Here is a 21,205-nt window from a genome sequence, read left to right on the forward strand (position 1 = left end):
CTGTCTTCCTAAGGCTGAACCGCTTTCTTGGAGTGGTCTTACAGCGGGAGAGGTGAACTTTCTGACAGTCAGTCTGCAGCTAGGTAACGTTAGCCATCTGTCTAACAATCCAGTCTCAACCTGCTGCAGTTTCAAACAGCTAGCTAACGCCTGTAGCCTTCAATAAATCACCCCGGACGATTCCAGTGGCCAAACACCATGTGAACCCCAAGCAGAACCGGACACCTTCAGAAAACTGATGTTAAATCGTTCAAAAGGTTACCTCAAGTCAAGCACCACAGTAAATAAGGAGCCTCTTTGTGCTTATTGTGAACAGGCCAGCTGGTTAGCAAACTTTAGCTTCTCGTTGACGGAAAGCACCGACGTGACCTGTGTTAAAGAGAGCGATACTTACTCCTCAGGAATCTTTGAGTAAGGAAACTTCATTTTGTGGCGACATAACGTTGATAAGGATTGTAATCAGCGTGTCAGCTCTTCGTGCTGCTGTCTGCTAAAGCAGCATCATCTGTCGGACATGCGCAAACAGACAGGACCCCTTTTCTGCATTTAAGGCATCGACGGTGAACGCCTGTCCATTAATCCACCACAAGCGTCATTTTATCATAAATTTATCACAGATTATATAAACTTTAAGAGATCTGGTTATTCTTCTTGGGTGTTCCTGTCAGCCTTATATTTAGGCGGACGCAGCAGCAGTTTGGGACAAATGTTAACAGTTGGTCACGTACTTATCACCTGGCATGATTTGGATTTTCTGAAGTGGTGGCATGAAAAAAAACTTCCACAAAAAGCAAGTTTTTTTTTAATATAGTGAATTAAACTAAAAAGTAACACTTAGTGTAAAAAAAAAGAAACATTCTGGCCAACGGAACTAAAAATTCAATCAAACGAAAAATTAATAAATAAAAAAAAACATAAAAAATGGTTTTGTGGTTTGTCAAATTTTCCAGCACAAGCAGACCGAAGAGACATTAATGCAGACGGTTAACCTGACTGGGATGACTGTGTGACAAGAATTTGTAAGATTTAGGAGGTTTAGATAAGCACATTATTAAAATAATAGTATCTGGCACCACTAATATTTTGAAGAAAAAAAATTAAATTCACACTAAAACTAATCAAAACTCAAACCAACTGATCCCTCCGGGGAAATAACAGAAACTTAACTGAATTTACTAATATACAATTAAAAATCACATAGAAAATAAAACTGATGAAAAACAGAATACTACTGCACAATTACTCTGGTGAGAAGTAAAACAGGAAACAACTGAGAAAGATTTGAGTTTAAAGCTTCAAACAAACTCAGATAAGGTTATTTTAAGTTACTTTATGATTCTAAATTGGTGGCCAGTTTAGAATCAGAAATTAGCCTAACCTCATCGTTGGACTACAGGAAGAGAGAAGGCTATTTGATCCATGGACCTTCTTGTTGTGAGGTGATGGTGCTAACCACTGCACCATCTTGCCAGGGAAACATCTGTTTTTTGGTTGTTGTTGTTTGTTTGTTTTTTTACAATTGTTTGTTTAGCTGACTTTTAAATGTTTTCCTTTATATTTACTATTAACTACTACTAAAATTATTATGTTCACTGCTGTAACAAAAGAGTATATTGTATACTCAACTTGTACATTCCTGCCTTTTAACACTTCTGCTTTAATTTAAAGGAGAGAAAATAAAGAAATAAATCATGGCAGTTTGATTTATTAGAATGACAGTTTGAGAGTGAGCAGATTCTATTGTATACAGATGGATGACATGCAGCAGGAGCATACACGAACATATGAACATTTGAGACAAACAGGGCATGAAGAAAGTGAAGATGAGAGACTCACACACACAAAAAAGCATCAACAACAAGAATAACAGTCTTCTATAAATTCTCCCAGACTGACCGCTTCTTCCCTAATAACTACACAAACTAAACATCCCTGCCAGGTTGCAGTCAGGTCGTCTGGAAACACGAGAGTGGATAGAAATGCAGAAACCATTTGCACGTTTTGCTAAATGGACGGATTCTGTGAGCAGCGGCAGTGGATTACACTTCCAAACTAGAAAGCTCTGTGACAATTACAAATTTTAACAGATATAACATTGTTTATGATAAGTTTGATTATCCAGTGTACCCCGCTAGAATATCACTTCATATCTGATGCCACAGTTCAGAAATTGCAGATATGTAGAAATGCTGAACAGAGAAGAGTGTCTCTCTGAAATGTGAAAGTTTGGTTTGTTGACACTCTGTTAAACATGGCTTAGCATCTATAGGTAACTGTAGTGTCAAATTAAACATTGGTCCTCAGATGCACAATCCCTCCTTCTGATACACTAAAAATCAAGTCAGTCTGTTCTATTTGGCATCACTGTTTGGCCTTTCATGTTCTAAATCTATTCGATTGCCTCACATTTTACGCAATATAAACATGTTGGGTTCTCTAAACCGGTTACTTTCACAATTTCTCTGTAATTTCACCAGCCACATTTTTCTACTTTTAATCAAGGCCAAGCCAGCAGCTACATTTTACATAAAAACCCACTGTATATATATTTATAAGTGTATATATATATATGTATATATATATATATATATATATATATATATTAAAAAATCAAAAAAGTCATACACATTACACACTAACCACATTAACACAAGAATTTGCTACCCGTTTCCCTGTCAGCATATAAATTATGTTAAAATGTGTCATGCTTGATATCAACAGATGCGGAGAGAAAAACTTCATTCAGAGGGGAGCAGACAAAAAGTCTGCAAAGGACTGAAGGTGGAGATTTGAAAAAAATCAACAGGGCTTCTTTTGAGACTGAGAGCACCTTTGTCTCAACTTCTGAGACATAAACAGTGTTTCACTGGTAAAAATGACAACATGAAACACACTGGAGAAACAAAAGATTGAAATTATCTGTGGAATACAGATGTGTCGCATAACAGAGGTATATAAATTAACAAAAGGGCTGAAACATAAAGAATGTACAAACTGGCCTCAGTGTATAATTACCAAAGAGTAGGTGTTATGATATAATAAATAACAAATATAATCTGCCTCATCTTTCAGTCTAATATCAGCTCTCTTGTTCAATTGTGTTTTATACAAGCCGGCCAATAAATACAATTCAAACACAACAAATAAAAATCCATCACAAAATATTCAAGTTTTAAACTAAAATCAAAATCTTTGAATGAGCAGCAGTGCATGCAGATTTTCTGGTCCTGTATAAAGTAAGGCACCAGAGGTTTCCAAAATTCACTTGGTATACAGAGTATACGTATAAAACAACAAAAATCTTCAAGTGTATTAAAGGCAGTCTATGAGAGTGCATACAACAGAGACTGGAGTCATGTGGAGTCTTCGGTTTTCAGGCTTAAGCTGAGCCGGTCACCTTCTGCAGCAGAGGGATCTGCAAAAAAATCGAACAGATTATTTGTAAGGCTTAACTGAAGTACAACCTCGCTGGTTTCAGCGCCCTTTAGGTTCACACTGGAAACAAAAACTTAAATCCAACACGCTGAATCACAAAGGTTAACAGGAACGCGTCATATATAAAATGATATAAAGATGTTACCTTCGACAAATCCACTCCAGTGAGAGCGTTGACCGACACAGGAAGTTCGGCCAAAAGGCGGTTCAACTCGCCTGTCACGCGGCTGCCCTCGCCACTCAGAATGACAATTTCATTCGTCCTGGCTAAGGGCGCCGCCACTTTGGAAGCAATCTGCAAAGACATTGTTAAGCATTTACAGTAAGATGGAAATAATCCAGCTCTGGTGCTTTATGTGACATGTTAGACTAGCCTAAAGAAAAATACCAACTTTTTGTTCTGTTGAAGGTTTCGACATGGCCAAAGCTTCATTATACATTAAATAACCCATACCTAATCAAATATCAACACTTTTCCAGGTCCATTAAACTTAAATCAGCGGGAAGGCCGATTGTTTTGAATTTGGTCCACCATTTCTGGACTTTTTGCTAACTGCCATGGGACAGCAGGCTTGTTGCCAGAGAATGTGAGATCATAAGATTTTGGGAATCTGCACTTCTGCCTCTGACAAATCTCTCCAAGTGTGCCAAAAATGGCTTGTTCATATTTCATACTTGTTGTTCCTAGAGTATTTAAAAGTAGAATGGGAGGCAGAGCCTTCAGTTTTCAGGCCCCTCTTCTGTGGAACCAGCTTCCAGTTTGGATTCAGGAGACAGACACTATCTCTACTTTCAAGATTAGGCTTAAAACTTTCCTTTTTGCTAAAGCATATAGTTAGGGCTGGACCAGGTGACCCTGAATCCTCCCTTAGTTATGCTGCAATAGACGTAGGCTGCCGGGGGATTCCCATGATGCATTGAGTTTTTCCTTTCCAGTCACCTTTCTCACTCACTATGTGTTAACAGACCTCTCTGCATTGAATCATATCTGTTATTAACCTCTGTCTCTCTTCCACAGCATGTCTTTATCCTGTCTTCCTTCTCTCACCCCAACCCTCGCAGCAGATGGCCGCCCCTCCCTGAGCCTGGTTCTGCCGGAGGTTTCTTCCTGTTAAAAGGGAGTTTTTCCTTCCCACTGTCGCCAAAGCGCTTGCTCATAGGGGGTCATATGATTGTTGGGTTTTTCTCTGTATCTATGAAGCGCCTTGAGGCGACTTATGTTGTGATTTGGCGCTATATAAATAAAATTGAATTGAATTTTGGGGGAAATGAGTACTCAAAGTCAAAGGGAGAGAAATCTGATGGGAGGTGAGCTTAAAGTGTGTTTGTGTGGCCAAAGCACTGCATGGCACCTGCCACAGTTCAGGTTGTTTCTCCTGAATGTCTTCCCCTCAGACGCTTCAAGACCTTACAGCAGATCTGAGCACCGACAGTCTCACTCTGGGGGATCGATTCAAAATGCATAACTCTGTGAATTTACAAAAGCAAACAGAAATATCAGCTAGCATGCTAGCACAAAATGATCCTCCAAATGAAAGTTAAGTGAGTTTGGCGCAGGAGGGGAAATCCAACAGAAGTCGATGTTTGCTTTCTGCAGATGGCTGAGGTTGACAGCAGTGCTGGAAGCAGTACAGATGGATTTTTTTAATAGACTGGGGTTATGGTTCTTTACGATCACCCATTGTTGAATTCTTAGTAATAACATTTGTGCCAAAGCGTTAAAAGCAACCAAAACGTGATGAAACTGAAGTGATGAAAAACTTGTGCTTAAATTCACGTGGACATAAAAAGAAAAATGCTTCCAATTCATCAACCTCGGGCCGGGTGATGCTTGTAAAATGACATCCAAGTTCTTCTCTTCCTTTGCCTGAGCTGTATGAGCACATATCTGTGTGTTACCTTAGGCAGGGCCTCGAGGACCAGAGCTGTCTTAGCTGCATCTCCGTACTGCTCGTAGGCCTCAGCCTTCAGTCTCATCTTCTCAGCCTCGGCCTTTCCCACCGCTTCAATCGAGCTAGCCTCCGCCTCACCGACCTTTTTGATCTTCTCGGCCTCAGCCTGGGCAATCAGCACTTTCTTCAGCCTGAAGCAGGGAAACATTAAAGTTATATTTGCTGTTATCAAAATCACTTCCTGAGTGGGTAGGATGCAACTTTTTTGAGACAATTTGCTTCTTAGTGACGTGTCATATGTTAATCTGTCTTCATGCACAAGTTTTGGATGGTGGGATAGTTTTTACAGCTTTCCACAGCAGCACACGATAAATTTCAAATCTCTTTTGCTCTGCTTCTACGGGTGGATGCACAGGAATATCAGCTTTTTGCAAATCAGTACAATTAGACATGCACAGACCTTTTCATACAGAGCACCTGGAAATTACACGATACATTTCACTTCAATAAGGAAAAACATATATGGAAATATATCGTTAAAAATGATGCTTCCTTAGTCCAAACTTTCCAGGTGTTTGTTTTGTAGGATTCTGCAGGGATTAAACCAACAAAATAAATATATATTTTACATCAGGGAGGTAATGTGCTGCTAATCATGTCTGACAAGAGCTGTGGTACATTCTTGGGGATCTTGCCATTTCTACGCATTCCTAAATCTGACTGAATGTCTTTTCACTCACTTCTCGCCCTCAGCCAGCTGCTGCATTTTATAGGCCTCGGCCTCAGCAGGCCTCTTTACAGTGGCAATGAGCTCCTTGTCTGTCCGGTCAATCTCCTTCTCCTCAATTGTAATCTCCTTCTTCCGCTGCACCACTTGGATCTCAATCTCCTCCAGCCGGATCTTTTGCTGCTCTTTGGCAGCCTGCAGCTCGTATGCCAGCTGGGCCTCTGCTTTCTGAAAACATCAACACAGAGGTGGTCTAAGGCATTTACATCTGAGGCAACAGTTTCTGTTTGTGTTGACACGTGCACATTTTGAAGTTTTAATTTAATACATTACTTCAGATCAAAAGAGCACATGTTGTTTTTCTGATTTTAATCACTCTAACTGCAGATTTCAGGTAAATTGTTTACACACCATGTGATTTAATACAGACTGGCACTTTTTGGGAACAGCCATAAGTTTGGTTAAAGCAGTGTATAATACAGTATAATAACAAGTATTTTTATTTGAACTGTACACAGACAACCTGTAAGTGCAAACGAAACATTCAGTACCGACCCTAGCATTGACTTCTTGGTTGAATGAAGCTTTCTGCAGCTCCAGTTCTCGTTTGGAGTCAGCCATCTTGGTGTCAGCCTTGAATTTAACATCCATCATCTCCTTCTTGCATTCGGCTTCCTAAGGTGATAATAAGGAAACAGCTGTGAACAGCTGGTCTCTGTGCACGGAAGAATCAATTTCAAGCTTGCTAGATTTTCTTACCCGTATCCCAGCATCCCTCTCTGCCTCGGCCACACCGATGTCTGCATCCCTCTGGACAGCTGCAATCTGGGTCTTTCCAAGGGAGCTCAGGTAGTCCAGTTTATCATACACATCCTTTGAAAACACAGAACCACAGGACACGTAACATTAAACTGGGTGTGGCGTATATCAACATCTTTCATGTGATTAACAAGGTTACGAAGCCAAAATAAAACAGAACATACAGATTAAAAAATGCTGGGCCTTTGTGGGTGCAAAGAAAGCAGATGACAGGGTGGCACTCAAACAGCCTCATTTCTACATGTAACATTCAATCATATTTTAAAGTCCAGAATCTGACGTGTTACAGAAATCCTGACATGGACTAAAAGATGTTACAGAAATGGACTTTGGGTTTCAGCAGAGCACTAACCTCAGCCGCTCTGTCCACACCACACACTTCAATTAGTTCTAATGAGCAACAGTGAACTCCACAGGGTGAGTCCAGACAATTATAAAACACCAGTTAAACTCATTAGGATTGACTACTCTAATAACCAGCAGCATCAACAGCTCAGAGAAAGACCTTTTTCAGTTTCAGTAATATTACAAAACTACAGTCTAAAAAGAAAGATGGGAAGGCTGCTGATTAATGTTTGAACGACTGTCCCATGTGTCGCCGTCTCAGTGTCGCATTTCTTCTGACTGAAGAAATGTGGCTTAAAGCTAAAGTTTTGATACTCTGCATCATCTCTCTTGCACATCCACACTGAGGCAAAATGGAGAGCACCAACGGCGCTTACATGGTTTAAGTAGTTATATACTTACATGAATACTTAATATTTTTGTTTTTATTTGACTTCTTCTGTTATATTACTCGTTTCATTTTCCTTTAACTCACCTTAATGGTAAAGCTCAGAATCTCGATGCCCATCCTGCCGACGTCAGGAGCTGCTACGTCCCTCACCAGTTTAGCAAACTGATCCCTGTCCTGATAGATCTGCTCCACTGTCAGAGTACCTGCAAAAGAGACACATCGTTCAACATCATTTAGCCTGCAATTCACTTTTAACAAACTACCAGCAGCTCGATGCGGGGCAGCTTTATTTTTGATCCAAATTAATTTTTTTATTTCACGTCACCGCATCAGAAATTTGTCAGAGAAATGCATCACCCCTTGAACTCAAGTAGCATAAATGGTCAGCACAGAGCTGCTGGTACTAATCAGAGACCGACCGGTCAGTAGACCACAGTCTGACGACTGCCAGTGTTCTCAGTCAGCCTCACATGTGTCTGAATCCAAGTCCGTTCGTTTCAGCATGTGCACAGAGGCAAATGCTCAAAAGCACAATCAAATTCACACAGTAATTTTAATGTTATTAGTGTGGAAGCTACTCATTGTGAGTCAAGACAAAAAGTCTGGAGGCCCACCCCAGAAACCCTGGTAAACAACAACTCCAATCACACATTTAAAATCACTCTCGCCCAGCTTAACATTTGAAAGAAGGAAAAGTGCTAAAGCTATCCAGAGCTCAGAAACAGCCGCAAGCTAGCAGCCTCAGTATGTGCAGCCAAAGGATCAAATCCATTATGAGGAAAATAGAAAAGAGTTCAAGTCCCCAGAGAAGTTATAAACTGGAAAATGTAAAGTACATAAATCTGCACCACCTGCTTTGTTTGGTATGTCAGGTAAAGGTTTCCAGTAGCAGAAGATTCTTTAACTTTCTGCAGACTGAGGGAAACTGTAAAGTTTAATAATGTCTTTCCTTGTGGAAATAATATTTCACATTGAATAAGCTGGTGCATCTCGAGTACTTATACAGAACTTATATATTACTTTTCTTCTCTAATTCAGACCTCAAACAGAAAAGCCAACACAATATGTATATAACACATAAAAGGCAAACTAAGGCTAACTTGTATAGTAAAGTCAGGAACTAATCAATAATCAATTTAATACTTTGCTTCTTTTCTTCTGTGCTATACATGCACGAGGAGCTATTCTGGACTTGTAAACCAAGAACGCTAAAACTATAAATTAATAAAATAACTATGATATTGTTTGAAATAAAATCTATATATGTGTAGTGTTACTGTTGTGGTTAGTGTTAACTGTTCACACCTAGAATGGAGCGCAGATGTCCCTCCAGAGTCTGCAGCAGCACACCTTTGATTTCCGTTACTGATTTACCCAGAAACTGCTCACAAGCCACTGCCAGCAGGTCCTGCTCCGTCATGACTTTCACCTGAAGGAGACACACTTACAGTGTGTTTACACAGCAAGCTTTCTACACTGAGAAGCAATCATGGCACATGGGCTCAGAGTGCCATCAGTGCAATTTTAAACAATCAAGCAAAGTTCATTTAATTTAAGTCAAGAATTTTGAAAATGAATGTGCTAACACCAACGTTGTTTGGCTAGAAGATGAGCCTGTTAAGAAAATGTAGATAAAAATACAACAACACCTTTTCATGCTTTTGTATGCTGTTTTGACCAGGAACCTATGATACGACTGTAAATTTGATCCAAAATGCCTTTTTTGATGTTTTCTTCTGTGAATGATCAGAAGTGCAGTTTTGTTATAGACAGACTGTGATGCTCTGAGTGTGCCCACCTTTATGTACAGTATTTAACACATTTGCTAGACCATCACCCAGTCCAAGGTTCATGCCACAGCAGTCCTAAATTAACAGTATTGATAATTACCAAAATATTTTTTTCTCAAATGGCTAACTAACCAATATATGCAAGCTCTTTGATCATTATATTTTTCATGCTAAATTATAATTGAATTATTTCCAAAAACGCTGGACAAAAATAATAAAGCACACTTTACTTTTTAATGGAGATGCCAAATTACAGTTATTTCCTTGCATTCCTGAACAAAACAATCGTTTTTGTGGCTAAAGGGGTTCATCAAGTATGCTAAAGTCATTTTACTAAATAAATAAATAAGACTGCTGATTATGAGGCAGTCTGTTGGGAAGCACTGATTGATTTTTCTTTGGAATTACACCATTAGATTATAGGGCCACATTTCAGAAAACATCAGAAAGCACTGCAGCAGAACACGACACTTTTGATAACAGATGATGTTTGACAAATAGGCTCGGCTTGAGTGAGTAAGTGTAAGTGTTTGTGTCAGCGTTCACAGAGAAGACGCTGGGATCTGGTCTTACCTGAGCCACCCCTGTGACAGTGATAGCTACTCCTTCTGCTGTCTCCACATCCTCACATCTTGGCTGCAGAGTCATTATCTCCAGGCTTAGCCTACAGCAACAAACACAGGCACAGTTATTAGGCAGCCCAGTCCCGCCTCAAGACTCTGAAACAATAGAGCAACAGGTGGAACCTTTAAATATTTAACACTAAGAGTATTCCTGCCTTCAAATGGGCCTCTGGGCAGTAAGTTTGGGCTTGAGCACAATCATTCCTCACTCAGTAAAAGGCAGTATGTGTTGTGTTATTTAACAGAAATCCATAGATTTACCTGTTATTACTGAACATTTGACAAACACAAAATCCCTTAGTGGAGTAAAAGAAACCAAAATTAGCAAAACTACTGAAAACTGCTAAATTCCTGCATCTTTTCCTTGAAAGATCCCAAAATGCAGAAGGAAAACCCTGAGTCTATACCTCATTCTTTATGGTTATGTGTGTGTCTACTGTGCATATAACAATTTGTGTAAGACACTCTTGCAAAAGAGATTTAAAATGTCCTGGACGGTATAACCGTGGTACATGAAATTCAAAAAACAAAATCAAAACTATAGCAAACATTTTTTGACCCAGCCAGTCACAGCAGATGGTTGTGAAAGTCTCTTCCGGTTCAGAGCTCTTCCTCTACGCCATCTTCAAGTCTTTATTTATAGGGGATCATCTGACTGCTGAGTGTCTCTATCTGGCATTGAGGAGACCTTTCGTCAAAGTCCTATGAAAAGACACTTTTTACATGATTCTCTGCAGTGCACGGCAAGTTTCTGTGTGCAGCCTGTTACAGTCAGAACACATCAGGATCCCCTTCAGTTGGCTTACCAGCCCCGCCTCAGAGCTGAGGACGCCATCATCTCCCTGCTTAATCATGTCTACACCAAACTAGACCAGCCGGCAAGCACTGTGAGCGTCATGTTTTTCGACTTTTCCAGTTCATTCAACAGGAAACCTGTGACCCCTGTTTCAGTCCAGGGGGTCGATGTGCACATTGTAAGGGCTACAAATACCTTGGAGTACACATAGATAATAAACTGCACTCTACAGGAAAGGCCAAAGTCGTCTCTATTTTCTGAGGCGGCTGAGGTTTTTAACATCTGTTGAATAATGCTCAGGGTTTTTCTGAGTCTGTTGTGGCCAGCGCCATCCTCCCTGCTATTGCATGCTGGGGTATCAGGTTGAGATGCCAACAGATTCAATAAACTGATCTGCAAGGCCAGTAATGTTGTGGGGATGGAGCTGGACTCCCTTAAGGCGGTGTCTGAGAGGCGGATGTTGTCCAAGATAAGGACAAAGCTGGACAATACCTCCCACCCACTCCATAACATGCTGGCCAGTCACAGGAGCACGCTCAATGAGAGACTGAGATTACCCATAATGCACCACTGAACAACACAGGAAATCATTCCTGCCTCTGGCTGTACAACTCATCCATCTAATGCACAGTACACAGCGCAATAGTTACACCCTTGATAATTGCACCTCCTCTACAGTGAAAATAACAAATAACAACAAAATGTCACCTCTGTGATATTCTGGATATTTATAATTGAGCTTTGTGTATATATTAGAGCCATTTCTTATATTTTGTAAACTTTGGAATATATTGTATTATAATTTAGTTCAGTGTGTTACTGTTTTTGTCTTGGAGCAACTGTAACCATATAATTTCTTTAGGTATCATTAAAGTATTCTGATTGCGGTAAGTACACCCCAGGTCAGTATTTCGTATAACCACCGTTAGCAGCAATAACTTGAAGTAATCACTTTCTGTATGATTATCCGTCTCTTTCATCATAGAGGACGAATTTTAGTCTACTCGTCTATACAAGTTTGCCTCACTTCATTGACATTTGCAGATATGTGTTTAAATACATAAGTCCTTACCACAGCACTTGAGTCAGGTGGAGGTCTGAACTTTGGGTCACTGCAACACTTTGTTTTCTTTTTCAGTCATTCTGTTGTAGATTTGCTGACGTGCATATCAATCATTGTCTTGTACCACGACTCAAAGCTTTAGCTGTCAGACAGATGGCCTCATATTTGACTCACATACACTTTGGTAAACAGAGGAGTTAATGGTTGACTCAATGACTGCACGGTGGCTAAACTGCCACACCCCCACCACCATGCTTAACAGCTGGGGTAAAGCATTGTATTGATATTCCGTTTGGTTTTCTTCAAGCGTGGTGCCGTGCATTATGGCAAAACATCTCTATTTGGTCTCATCTGTTCAGAGGATAATGCTCCAGAAGTCTTTTAGTTTGTTTAGATGCAGCTTTACAAACCTAGGCTGTGCTGCCATGCTCTTTTTAGAGAGAACAACACTTGGTGTTGGGTGGGAGGGTGTTGCAGCCTTTCAGAGCATTGCAAGGTGCGGTGAATCAGGTGGGATACCCACTCCTGGGGAGATTGTATTAACACTGTGTTAATGATTTGTCGATACACACACCTGAATGATCCTGACCACTACAATGCCAAAACTCCCGCTTTCACAGATGTGCTCACACTTGCTGATGATCAATTAATCAAGCGCACTGAATTTGCAGCACCTGGCTGCTACTTACCCTGTTAATTCCTATGTAGGCATTAAGGCTGTACTTTCTTTTTCACGTGGCTGTAAATAAAACTGAATTGAATTGTATTGAAGAATCAGTACGTTGGGGATGGATCCACCCTGCTTAGTTTCACATTTCAACACACCTGTCCGATGGTTGTGTGAAGCACTTGTTTGCCAAAGAGTTTGTTTACACTGTCCACATGCAGCTGTGTTTTGTTAACTTCCATTCATAGTTTATTCAGACACTACTCAACACAGAGCTGAAGCACTGCATCTACTTGTGACTAGAAACCGATGTCTCTTACCAGAGAACAAAAACCAGCTTCTTTGCACTGTAAGGCAATTCCCTACTCACAGATCACTTTTGATTGTTAACAAAAGTGAACTATTAGGATTCAGTTATTCAATTATGACTTGAATTATGAGTATAACAACTTTAGCCAAAGCTAAAGTTAAAATGCATGCATTCCAGTCAAAATGATGGGATTAAGCATTTCACAAAGGGTTTGCTGACCATTCAGTTCTGTGTAAAATATAAATCCTGCAATAAAACATTTTATCTATGACAACTCACAAAACATTTATGTGAGATATGCACTTAGCACACTGCACATTAAGAGAGCAGAATACATTTAGTTCTCAGTAACACTACCCCAGTCATGTAAGAGGAAATGTTTGTATACAATGTGACTGGAAACACACTGTGTGTAATATGAGACAAAGTGTGGGAGAACAGCTTCCATTCCTCACTTTGCCTTTTGATGGCCTTCAGATAATGCAATTGACTTTCTTGTGGTTAATCTTTTTCGCTGTGGTCTAATTAGAAAGCTTGGTCCATATTATATTTCAAGATAACATTTACATCATTGCTTCTAGCACACTGTCACCTTTGGGCGTCTGAGATGAGCCACCAAGCCCAGGACCATCCTCCTACGACGTAGGTTTTGATATCAGAGCCGCAGCAACCACCTGAGGAAAGAGGACAGCGCCATCAGGACTCTTCAGAAATTCTTTGACTATAACATTAAATGATGCGGTCCAAAGATATGCGCTGAGCTTATTAGGTCCCTGTTAAGCCTTTTTAGCATTGTTTTAGAAAAGTGTTTTACCACTATAATCATTATTGTTCACATTACTTTAAGTAGAGGGCTTGTTCAAAACCTGCCAGTAAAAACAGGTTTTGATAATAAACACAGCATGTGTAAAAGCCAAAGGGGAGAAACACTATGGGGAAACGTTATCCAGCTGTTGTTCTCAAACAAAGGCCATAATAAATACATCGGGTTCTTGAATAATTAAAGTTGAGATTTCAGAGAGTTACCGAATAATTTATTTATTTTCTATTTCCCAGGAACCAATTTTGGCAACCGTGGCCTTCCAATCTGCCTGCGACAGATTTGCGACCTATCCAGCGTGTAACCCCGCCTCTCGCCCAATGAGCTGCTGGGACAGGGTCCACCCCACCCAGCCTCTTATATAATGTTTATTTCATATATTTATTAATTAATGTAAGTGGGTGTAAATTGCGACAACAAACTGGCTGTAGGTGTAGATCTAAGGGTGAATGATTTCTGTCTCTGTGCGTTAAGCCCTGTGATGGCCTGGTAAATTGCCTACCTCACCTCTCACCCAATGTCGGCTCCACTCAGCCATGACTCCAACCAGATGTGCAGTTAAGAAAATGAATATTTATCTAATGCCCTTCAATGTGTCTTTTCCTCTAAGAGAAGATTTCTATCAATATGACTTTTTAGTACTCTAATCTAATTGTGTGAATTTAGAAAGGTTGTATGTTCTTCAGATTATACCGTTGAGTTATTTTACACTGGTATACTCTGATGTACATGGGGGGTCTTTTTTTCTGATATCTCTACCAATTAATTATAGTCATTAAAAAGGCGAGAATTGGTTCAGGATGACTAAACCTGTTACTTTTAGCTACACCATGCTCATTAACGGTGGTAGAAGATGTATTCACATCATTTACTTAAGTAAAAATCCTCCATGGAAAAATCTACTTGAGAAGAAGTACATAAAAATAGCCTTAAAATGTAGTAAAAGTAAAAGTTCAGGTCCCACTGCCTCATATGATTATATACACTTCTCGGCTACTTCATTAGATTGGTTGGAAGCCAATGATTTCATCTTTAACGATGTGTTTAGAGCTTGTAAAATATTAAAATTAACCCGTTATTGTGACATAAATGTAGACATACCGTTCGCCATTAGCTGTGAAATAAGTAGCACCAAATGGAAATACTCAAGTAGGGAACATTTCTGCTCAAGTACAATACTTGAGTGAATGCACTTTGTTGATTTTCAAATCCGCTTATTAATAAATCACACTTGTTATCAATAAAACATAAAAACCGGACCTATTCACATATCTGCGTTGAGACGCCGATGTCTTTCAATCACATGATCCAAATCACTGCTAACGCACCGCCTGATCAGCGTCGCAGCTTTTAAGCTCTGAAACCACACGACCGCTAATTTATTCACTTTACACAGTAACTGTGCGCTCTAAAAGCACTGGCTCGCTCTGCACTTATTTTAAAAACCGAATGCCAAACGTGGTTTAGTTTGCCAGCTAATACTATTAGCTACTTTCTCCCCATCCCCGCTAGCTCGCTCCATCAACACGACGGGAAACACCTACCGGAGACCACCAACGCTTCGTTTGGCCCCACAGTTAAACAGCTTCCCATCCTGACTCAGGATAAAAAGGCGAGGGGAAAAAACCGTTAGACTCAGGAGCCCGTTACGGAGATGAAGGTGATGATGGTATTATCTGAGGTTTTAAATAAGCGCGAATCGTGTGTTTAAAGAGGCTTCACGTTCAGCACAACAGCAACAACAACACGATCCCGCCCCGCCCAGCGACGACGTACTGACGTCATGCTCGCGACGGCTCGTGTGAAGAATAACTCAAATTTTTACCAAAACATCTTTTAGTACCCACCTCTTGCTTTGTCCTTCAAAAATTTTAATCTTGCACAATTTCCAAAAAACATCTTACAGGATGTAGGAATATGCCTGTTGTGTATATTTGAGTTTGACTACATCAGTGGCATGACCCTCAGTCCTAGTAAAAAAAAAATTAAAAATTATTAAAAAATTGTTTTTCTCCCTATTATATGCACAATGAGTGTGAAAGACCTTCTCCGATTCTTTAATTTGCTATCATATCTTTATTTAGTATGTTGCAGTTTCCAACTGTGGCCACTAGAGGACCGTAAACAGCAATGTGGAAAGCCTGTCCAGGTCAGTTTTTCAAAAAAATATTAATTTCATATAAATAGTCAAGCAAATTGTTTAAAATAGTGAAAGTATAGTTTTTGTCACAAAGTTGATAATCTAAATTGTATGTTTAAAGAAGTGTAGTATAGTTATTTTTTAAATACTGTATACTGCAGTCTAATTAAATGCACTTAGACAAAGAAAATAACACCACTAACACACTAACAATGCAAAAATAAATTTCAGATCACACATAATAATTAGATTAGATTTTTGGATTACATTTTCAAATTGTTGTGAATCATAAATATTCATAAGCTCTAATATTGTAATATATAACAGAGCTGAAAAACAATGGTACATACTGGCAAATAAAATGTTGAGCTAGAGCAGTATGTGTTTAATTAAATAGTGCTCTTATTCTCAGGTGCTCACTCACAGCTGTTCAACTTGTAACTCAAAGAGAGAAGATCACATATTTCCTTTCCCTGAAGAAGGATTCTCTTCACTAGTAATATCAAATGAAATGTGCTTGAAGAGATTTAATCATGTACTTAATCATCATACCGATTAACAAGATGACATTTCCTAAAAATATGGGGAGATGCATCTTAGTTGCTTTCTCACGTTTTATTCAGAAGTAATCTGTACTGCTCCTGAAACTTTTAAACTTAAAGATTAGCTTGATATAAACTCAGTACATGTTTTTGGCTGATCTTCTGACTGATCAAACCATTTTGCTGCTCTCTCTTATTGTACTTTTAACAGCTTATCGCTGGATCGTTAAGGTGCTCAAAGTGAATCCTGTGCGTGAGGCACTTAGTTGGACCCTTGTGCTTTGTGCCTTTTGGAGAGTAGTACTGAAAGTGGATATTTTAGAGTTTGTTACATGAGTCTAATTAATTCTGTTAAGTATTGTTATTGTTGCAGAAAATTGGAAATGGATAGAACTTTTCTTGTCTTGCTGGCCACTCAAATATCACATGTGGAACTACAGCCCAAAGAAAACTGCTAATTAACCGAACATGCACGTCTCTGGACTGTACAAGAAAACAAGTGCATCTGGAGAAAGCCCAGTTTATGTTAGGAGAACATAGACTTTCTCCTGATACTGCACAATAAAATCTACGAGTGGTAAAAATGTGTACTCTTACTGCTTTTTGGTCCTTTAAATGGGCATAATGTTGGGGTCCAATAATCAGCCCTTAGGAGATCACATCAGTATAGACTGTGCCCGTAAGGACAGAAATAGACTTTTACTGCAGCCTATTTATGAAAGTAGTGCATGCAATGATTTTCTTTTGTCTGCATTGATGCAACTGTTGCAACATTTTCTCTCTCTCTGCCCGACGTGTGTGTGTGTGTGTGTTGTGTCTAATTACAACCTCCTCTATGTTGAACCACATCACCCCCCACTAACTCTGTCTCTCTCACACAGGGAAACAGAGATCAGTGGCAGTGAATGAGCAGCTTGCCGTGTCACTCTTAATACCGGCAAGAAAGGGAGGGAGGAAGGGAGGAGAAGGGAGCCATTCTTATACCTTTGTATGACTTCACAGAGGAAGAGTGAGAGAATGTGCAAAAACAGATGTAGGAAGAAGAGAATTAGTCATGTATGAGAGTTTAACACTGGAAGCAAACAGAAGAAGAAAGAGAGAAAGAAACTGAGAAAGTTAGAGACTGGAAATAAGCATATATACGAGAAAAGGTGTGGAAAGGACAAAAAAAGTGTCACACTGTGGAACTAACAACAGTTTCAGTCTTTTTTCCTTTTCTTCATCCTTCCATCCACCACACAGGACGTCTGAAACGAGACCAGCAGTGGATCAACAGGAGACGGAGAGTGAAACAGAAGAGGCAAGAAGTGTTCAGATCACGCAAACTGGTGAGGCTTACAGAGGCATACTGGCTTTATTCATAATCTCCTAAATCTGTGTGTGTGTGTGTGTGTGTGTGTGTGTGTGTGTGTGTGTGTGTGTGTGTGTGTGTGTGAGTGTGCGTGTGTGTGTGTGATTTAAGGGATCACCATGTGTTCCCACATGGTGTTCCAGGTGGCATGTCTTTATTTCTTTCTTAAAATATTAAGAGAACTATTTAACAAGTTTACAACATGTTGAATTATATCGATGCAGTAATCACACAGACAAAATACCCGTGCAAATTCAGCATTGCAGTATTCATCAAACAGCAGTTGTTCAGAAATCATGTAAACATAAGCAGGGATGTTAGTCTGCGTCTTTAATGCTATTTGCTTTTTGCACTGGTATCATATCAGGCTGTTTAATAATAATAATATTAAATGCATGACAGAAACCACTTTTATTATACAGAAAATAGACCAAAAAAATAGAACATGTTTGAAAATCTGCCTCTCAGAACAATTTTCCCTCAAATTTAAACACTGGAAAATTCAGCATATGAATGATATTTGGCTGAAGTGTGACGTGTTTCGGGACATCATATTTCAAATGTAAACACATTATTTTGTGTCAGTAAAAAGGTCTCTCTCTTTTGGCCCTTGTTTTTTTGTTTGATACTTTGTTCAGCTGCACATTATTAATCTCTGGTTCCTTTTTAACACTCCTCCTTCAATTCTTACTGATCACACTGTTTGCATGTATCAAACCTGCAGTATCTTTAAATGTTGAGCATAAAGTGCTGCAGGTTTGCTACTCCTGCTCCCTCCCTGGGTACTCACAAGCTTTTATACTTTTATCTTTAATTTGCACATTACAATGCATATTTCCTGAACTGGGCATTGCCTAAAGGTCATATTGACACTAATGTTTCAGCACAACCAGCTAATATGAGCAACAACAGCATCAGCTGAGAGATGTGTTTTCCATATAGTACAGTCTGCAGGCATGCAGAAACAATTGAAATATTTAAAGTAGAGTTCAGTGTATATTTGGTATTTATTCTGGTTTCATCAGAATCATCAGAATCAGAATACTTTATTAATCCATAAGTAAATTATGGGGGGGGGGGTGTCTTAGTAAAATGGGTTCTTTGGTGACACTATCTCATCAGGGGGAATAAAGGAAGTTGCTTAATGAGTACATAAAGTTGAGCTGAAGCTCGCTCCTCTGGTTTACTATTTCAGTTGTGTAACATTATAATGCTTAGGAAGCATCTGAAAGACTGTAAAGCACTAAATGGCAGCACATTGTTACTGAAAATATAGGGAATATATTCTTAATAATTGGCTCCTTCATAACTTGGTGGGACTTGTTTACTTTCGTGTCCCAACCAGTTTGCTTAGATCTGACCAGATGCTCCTGGTTCCTGCATCCAGATTTAAAATAAAGGAGGATTTTGGTTTTTCAGTTGCCACCCTTAAGCTTAGGAACAGGCCACTACTTGTAATACTTTAAAAATGCAAGTTTGACTTTGTTTTAAATTTGATCTTGATTAGCTGGCAGTGGTTGATTTATTATGTGTTATAGATGCATTTATGTGTTTAGACCGTCGGCATCGCTCAGCATTTGTTGCTTTAAAAGGTGCTCTATAAATGCTCTCGACTTGATTAGTTTTTTTCCGCATTATACAAAATGCATCTTGAGAGTTTCTGTGGTTCTGGCTGCGTCATGCTGGTACCCACTTTTGTAAACGCTATTCTTGAGGAGAAATGAGGCCTGCAGAGCTCCGGCAAACACCCATCGAGGTTGTCCTAAATTACATGAGTCACATGAATTTTGTTGTTTTTTTATGCATACACAGCAGCTAAATGTGTTAAACCAAATGTGATGCAAAAGGCATGTTTGCGTGGGATGCATTACAAATGCTTAAATTTTCATATATTTAATTTAATAAACACAGAAACTATGCAGGATGGAGACTTCGCATTGATCATGTGGTCTACAGTTTTTCATTTAAATTATTATCTTTCATTTAAATTATGTAAATGGAAGCTTTTTGTTTGTTTGTTTGTTTGTTTGTTTTTTGTCACAGTAACTAAAATGTCCAGTCTCTCTCAAGTGGGTCTGTCCTGGAAAGCAACCCAAAACCGATTGCCTTTTGGACCATATTAGTTCACAGCTGTCCAATTAAAGGGTTTTAATTTAGCCAGTGTGCCTGACTCAGTGGGGGGTATGCAGTACCTCCCTCAGGCCTATCAGTAGGTCATGAAGGGCAAGCAGGAATTAGATTTAGGTCCACAGACTGTTAGCACGCTCTGGTTATTCAGGCTGATAAGGTTTAGGTGACAATAGCACCGCTCTCTAAAGCACAGCGGTGTCAAAGTCTTCTAAAACCAAAAATCCAGCTTCCACACTGTCATGAGGAGAGAGACGAGTCAGGGTTTAGTGGTTTCAGTTCTTAGTGCAATTCTTTGGTATTTAAAAGAATTAAAGCTGCATGAAGTCAAATTCAGTTCAATTCAGAGTTATTTATATAGCACCAAAACACAACAGCAGTCACCTCAAAGCATTTTATATTGTCAGGTAAAGAACCTACAGTAACAGAGAGAAAAACAGTCACTCGGTGCAAGCAAGCACTCGGTGACAGTGGGAAGGAAAAACTCCCTTTTAACAGGAAGAAACCTTCAGCAGAATCAGGGTCAGGGAGGGGCGGGCATGTGCTTTATCCTGTAACATTCCTCATTCTTTAACAGCAAAAACAGCCACTAAACATTCACTAGATAAAGTAACTACTGGAAGTGAGGTGGAAACTAACCCCTGCACTGGCAGGAAGTATTGATAAAAAGGCTGTAAACCAGAATTTACTTTCAGAACTGATATGATATAAAATACTGATATGCTCACATCGTGTTTGCAGCTCAAAACACGTTTGTAGTTGTTTCAAATGTCCTCTCTCGAAGGCCCTGCTAGAAGGACACAAGCTGTGATAAATCATTTAAACATGGAGGTAGCCTCTCTTGTGAAGCTTGCATACTTTTGCAGCTAGTTTAGAGAGAGGTGTTTCTTTATTCACCCTCTCCTACAGCCTAACCTGTCCTCCTATTTTTAATTATCTGTGAATATTTGCTCTCTCACTGTTTGACTCTTTTTCCTGCTTTTCATCCTTCGTTCTTCTTTCACATTTCCCTTTATTTACTCCAAGTTTTTTCTCCATTTACATCCTTTTCTTCTTTTTTACAGTCACTCCTATCACTGCTTTTCTTTCTTCCCTTATCATTTTGTTTCTGTCCGTCTAAACGTTGCCTCACCGTTGGAGGATGTTTCACTTACACTGTGAGGTTTTTTTTGGCTACTGTGTATTAATGTACAGGTATAAAATCTGATACGTGCAGACATACACGGCATGACTGCACACAACCTTTGTCCCAGCCCCCTGCTGGGGTAATTAGATGCTGAAATATTGATAGTGTGTGTGTGTGTGTGTGTGTGTGTGTGTGTGTGTGTGTGTGTGTGTGTGTGTGTGTGTGTGTGTGTGTGTGTGTG

General features: G+C 39.5%; 2 protein-coding genes across 3 annotated transcripts in view; one reads left to right on the forward strand and one right to left on the reverse strand.

Moving 5' to 3' along the window:
- Positions 1–1,689: 1,689 nt before the first annotated feature.
- On the reverse strand, positions 1,690–15,444 carry LOC102299044 (flotillin-2). 2 transcript variants are annotated; one of them, XM_005947624.2, is made up of 11 exons: positions 15,223–15,444; positions 13,451–13,532; positions 9,973–10,063; positions 8,915–9,038; positions 7,694–7,812; positions 6,814–6,927; positions 6,610–6,729; positions 6,068–6,282; positions 5,335–5,518; positions 3,581–3,730; positions 1,690–3,415 (listed from the first exon to the last, which is right to left on the reverse strand). In XM_005947624.2, the coding sequence occupies exons 1-11, from the start codon at positions 15,269–15,271 to the stop codon at positions 3,380–3,382; spliced, it is 1,284 nt and encodes a 427-aa protein (XP_005947686.1). In that variant the 5' UTR covers positions 15,272–15,444; the 3' UTR covers positions 1,690–3,379. The 2 variants fall into 2 exon arrangements, with proteins under 2 accessions (XP_005947686.1, XP_005947688.1); XM_005947626.3 differs by lacking the exon at positions 15,223–15,444 and adding an exon at positions 14,780–14,910.
- A 1,804-nt stretch (positions 15,445–17,248) lies between these two features.
- The window catches only part of myo7aa (myosin VIIAa), a 59,058-nt gene continuing 55,101 nt past the window's right edge, over positions 17,249–21,205 (forward strand). The window contains exon 1 of the mRNA XM_042214232.1: positions 17,249–17,688. The gene's annotated coding sequence lies outside the window, so the exon portion shown is untranslated. The remainder of the gene's footprint in view (positions 17,689–21,205) is intronic.

This window comes from Haplochromis burtoni, unplaced genomic scaffold (genome assembly GCF_018398535.1).
Source record: "Haplochromis burtoni strain Fernald_Lab_line unplaced genomic scaffold, NCSU_Asbu1 Contig_536, whole genome shotgun sequence".
Taxonomy (NCBI): domain Eukaryota; kingdom Metazoa; phylum Chordata; class Actinopteri; order Cichliformes; family Cichlidae; genus Haplochromis; species Haplochromis burtoni.

Coding starts and splice junctions, on each gene's coding strand:
- LOC102299044 (XM_005947624.2), bottom strand. CDS start 15,271: ATGGGAAGCTGTTTAACTGTGGGGCCAAACGAAGCGTTGGTGGTCTCC. Junction 6,928..7,693: donor TTCTGAGCTTTACCATTAAG/GTGAGTTAAAGG, acceptor GTGTTTTCAAAG/GATGTGTATGATAAACTGGA. Junction 3,416..3,580: donor CTGGAGTGGATTTGTCGAAG/GTAACATCTTTA, acceptor ATTTTTTTGCAG/ATCCCTCTGCTGCAGAAGGT.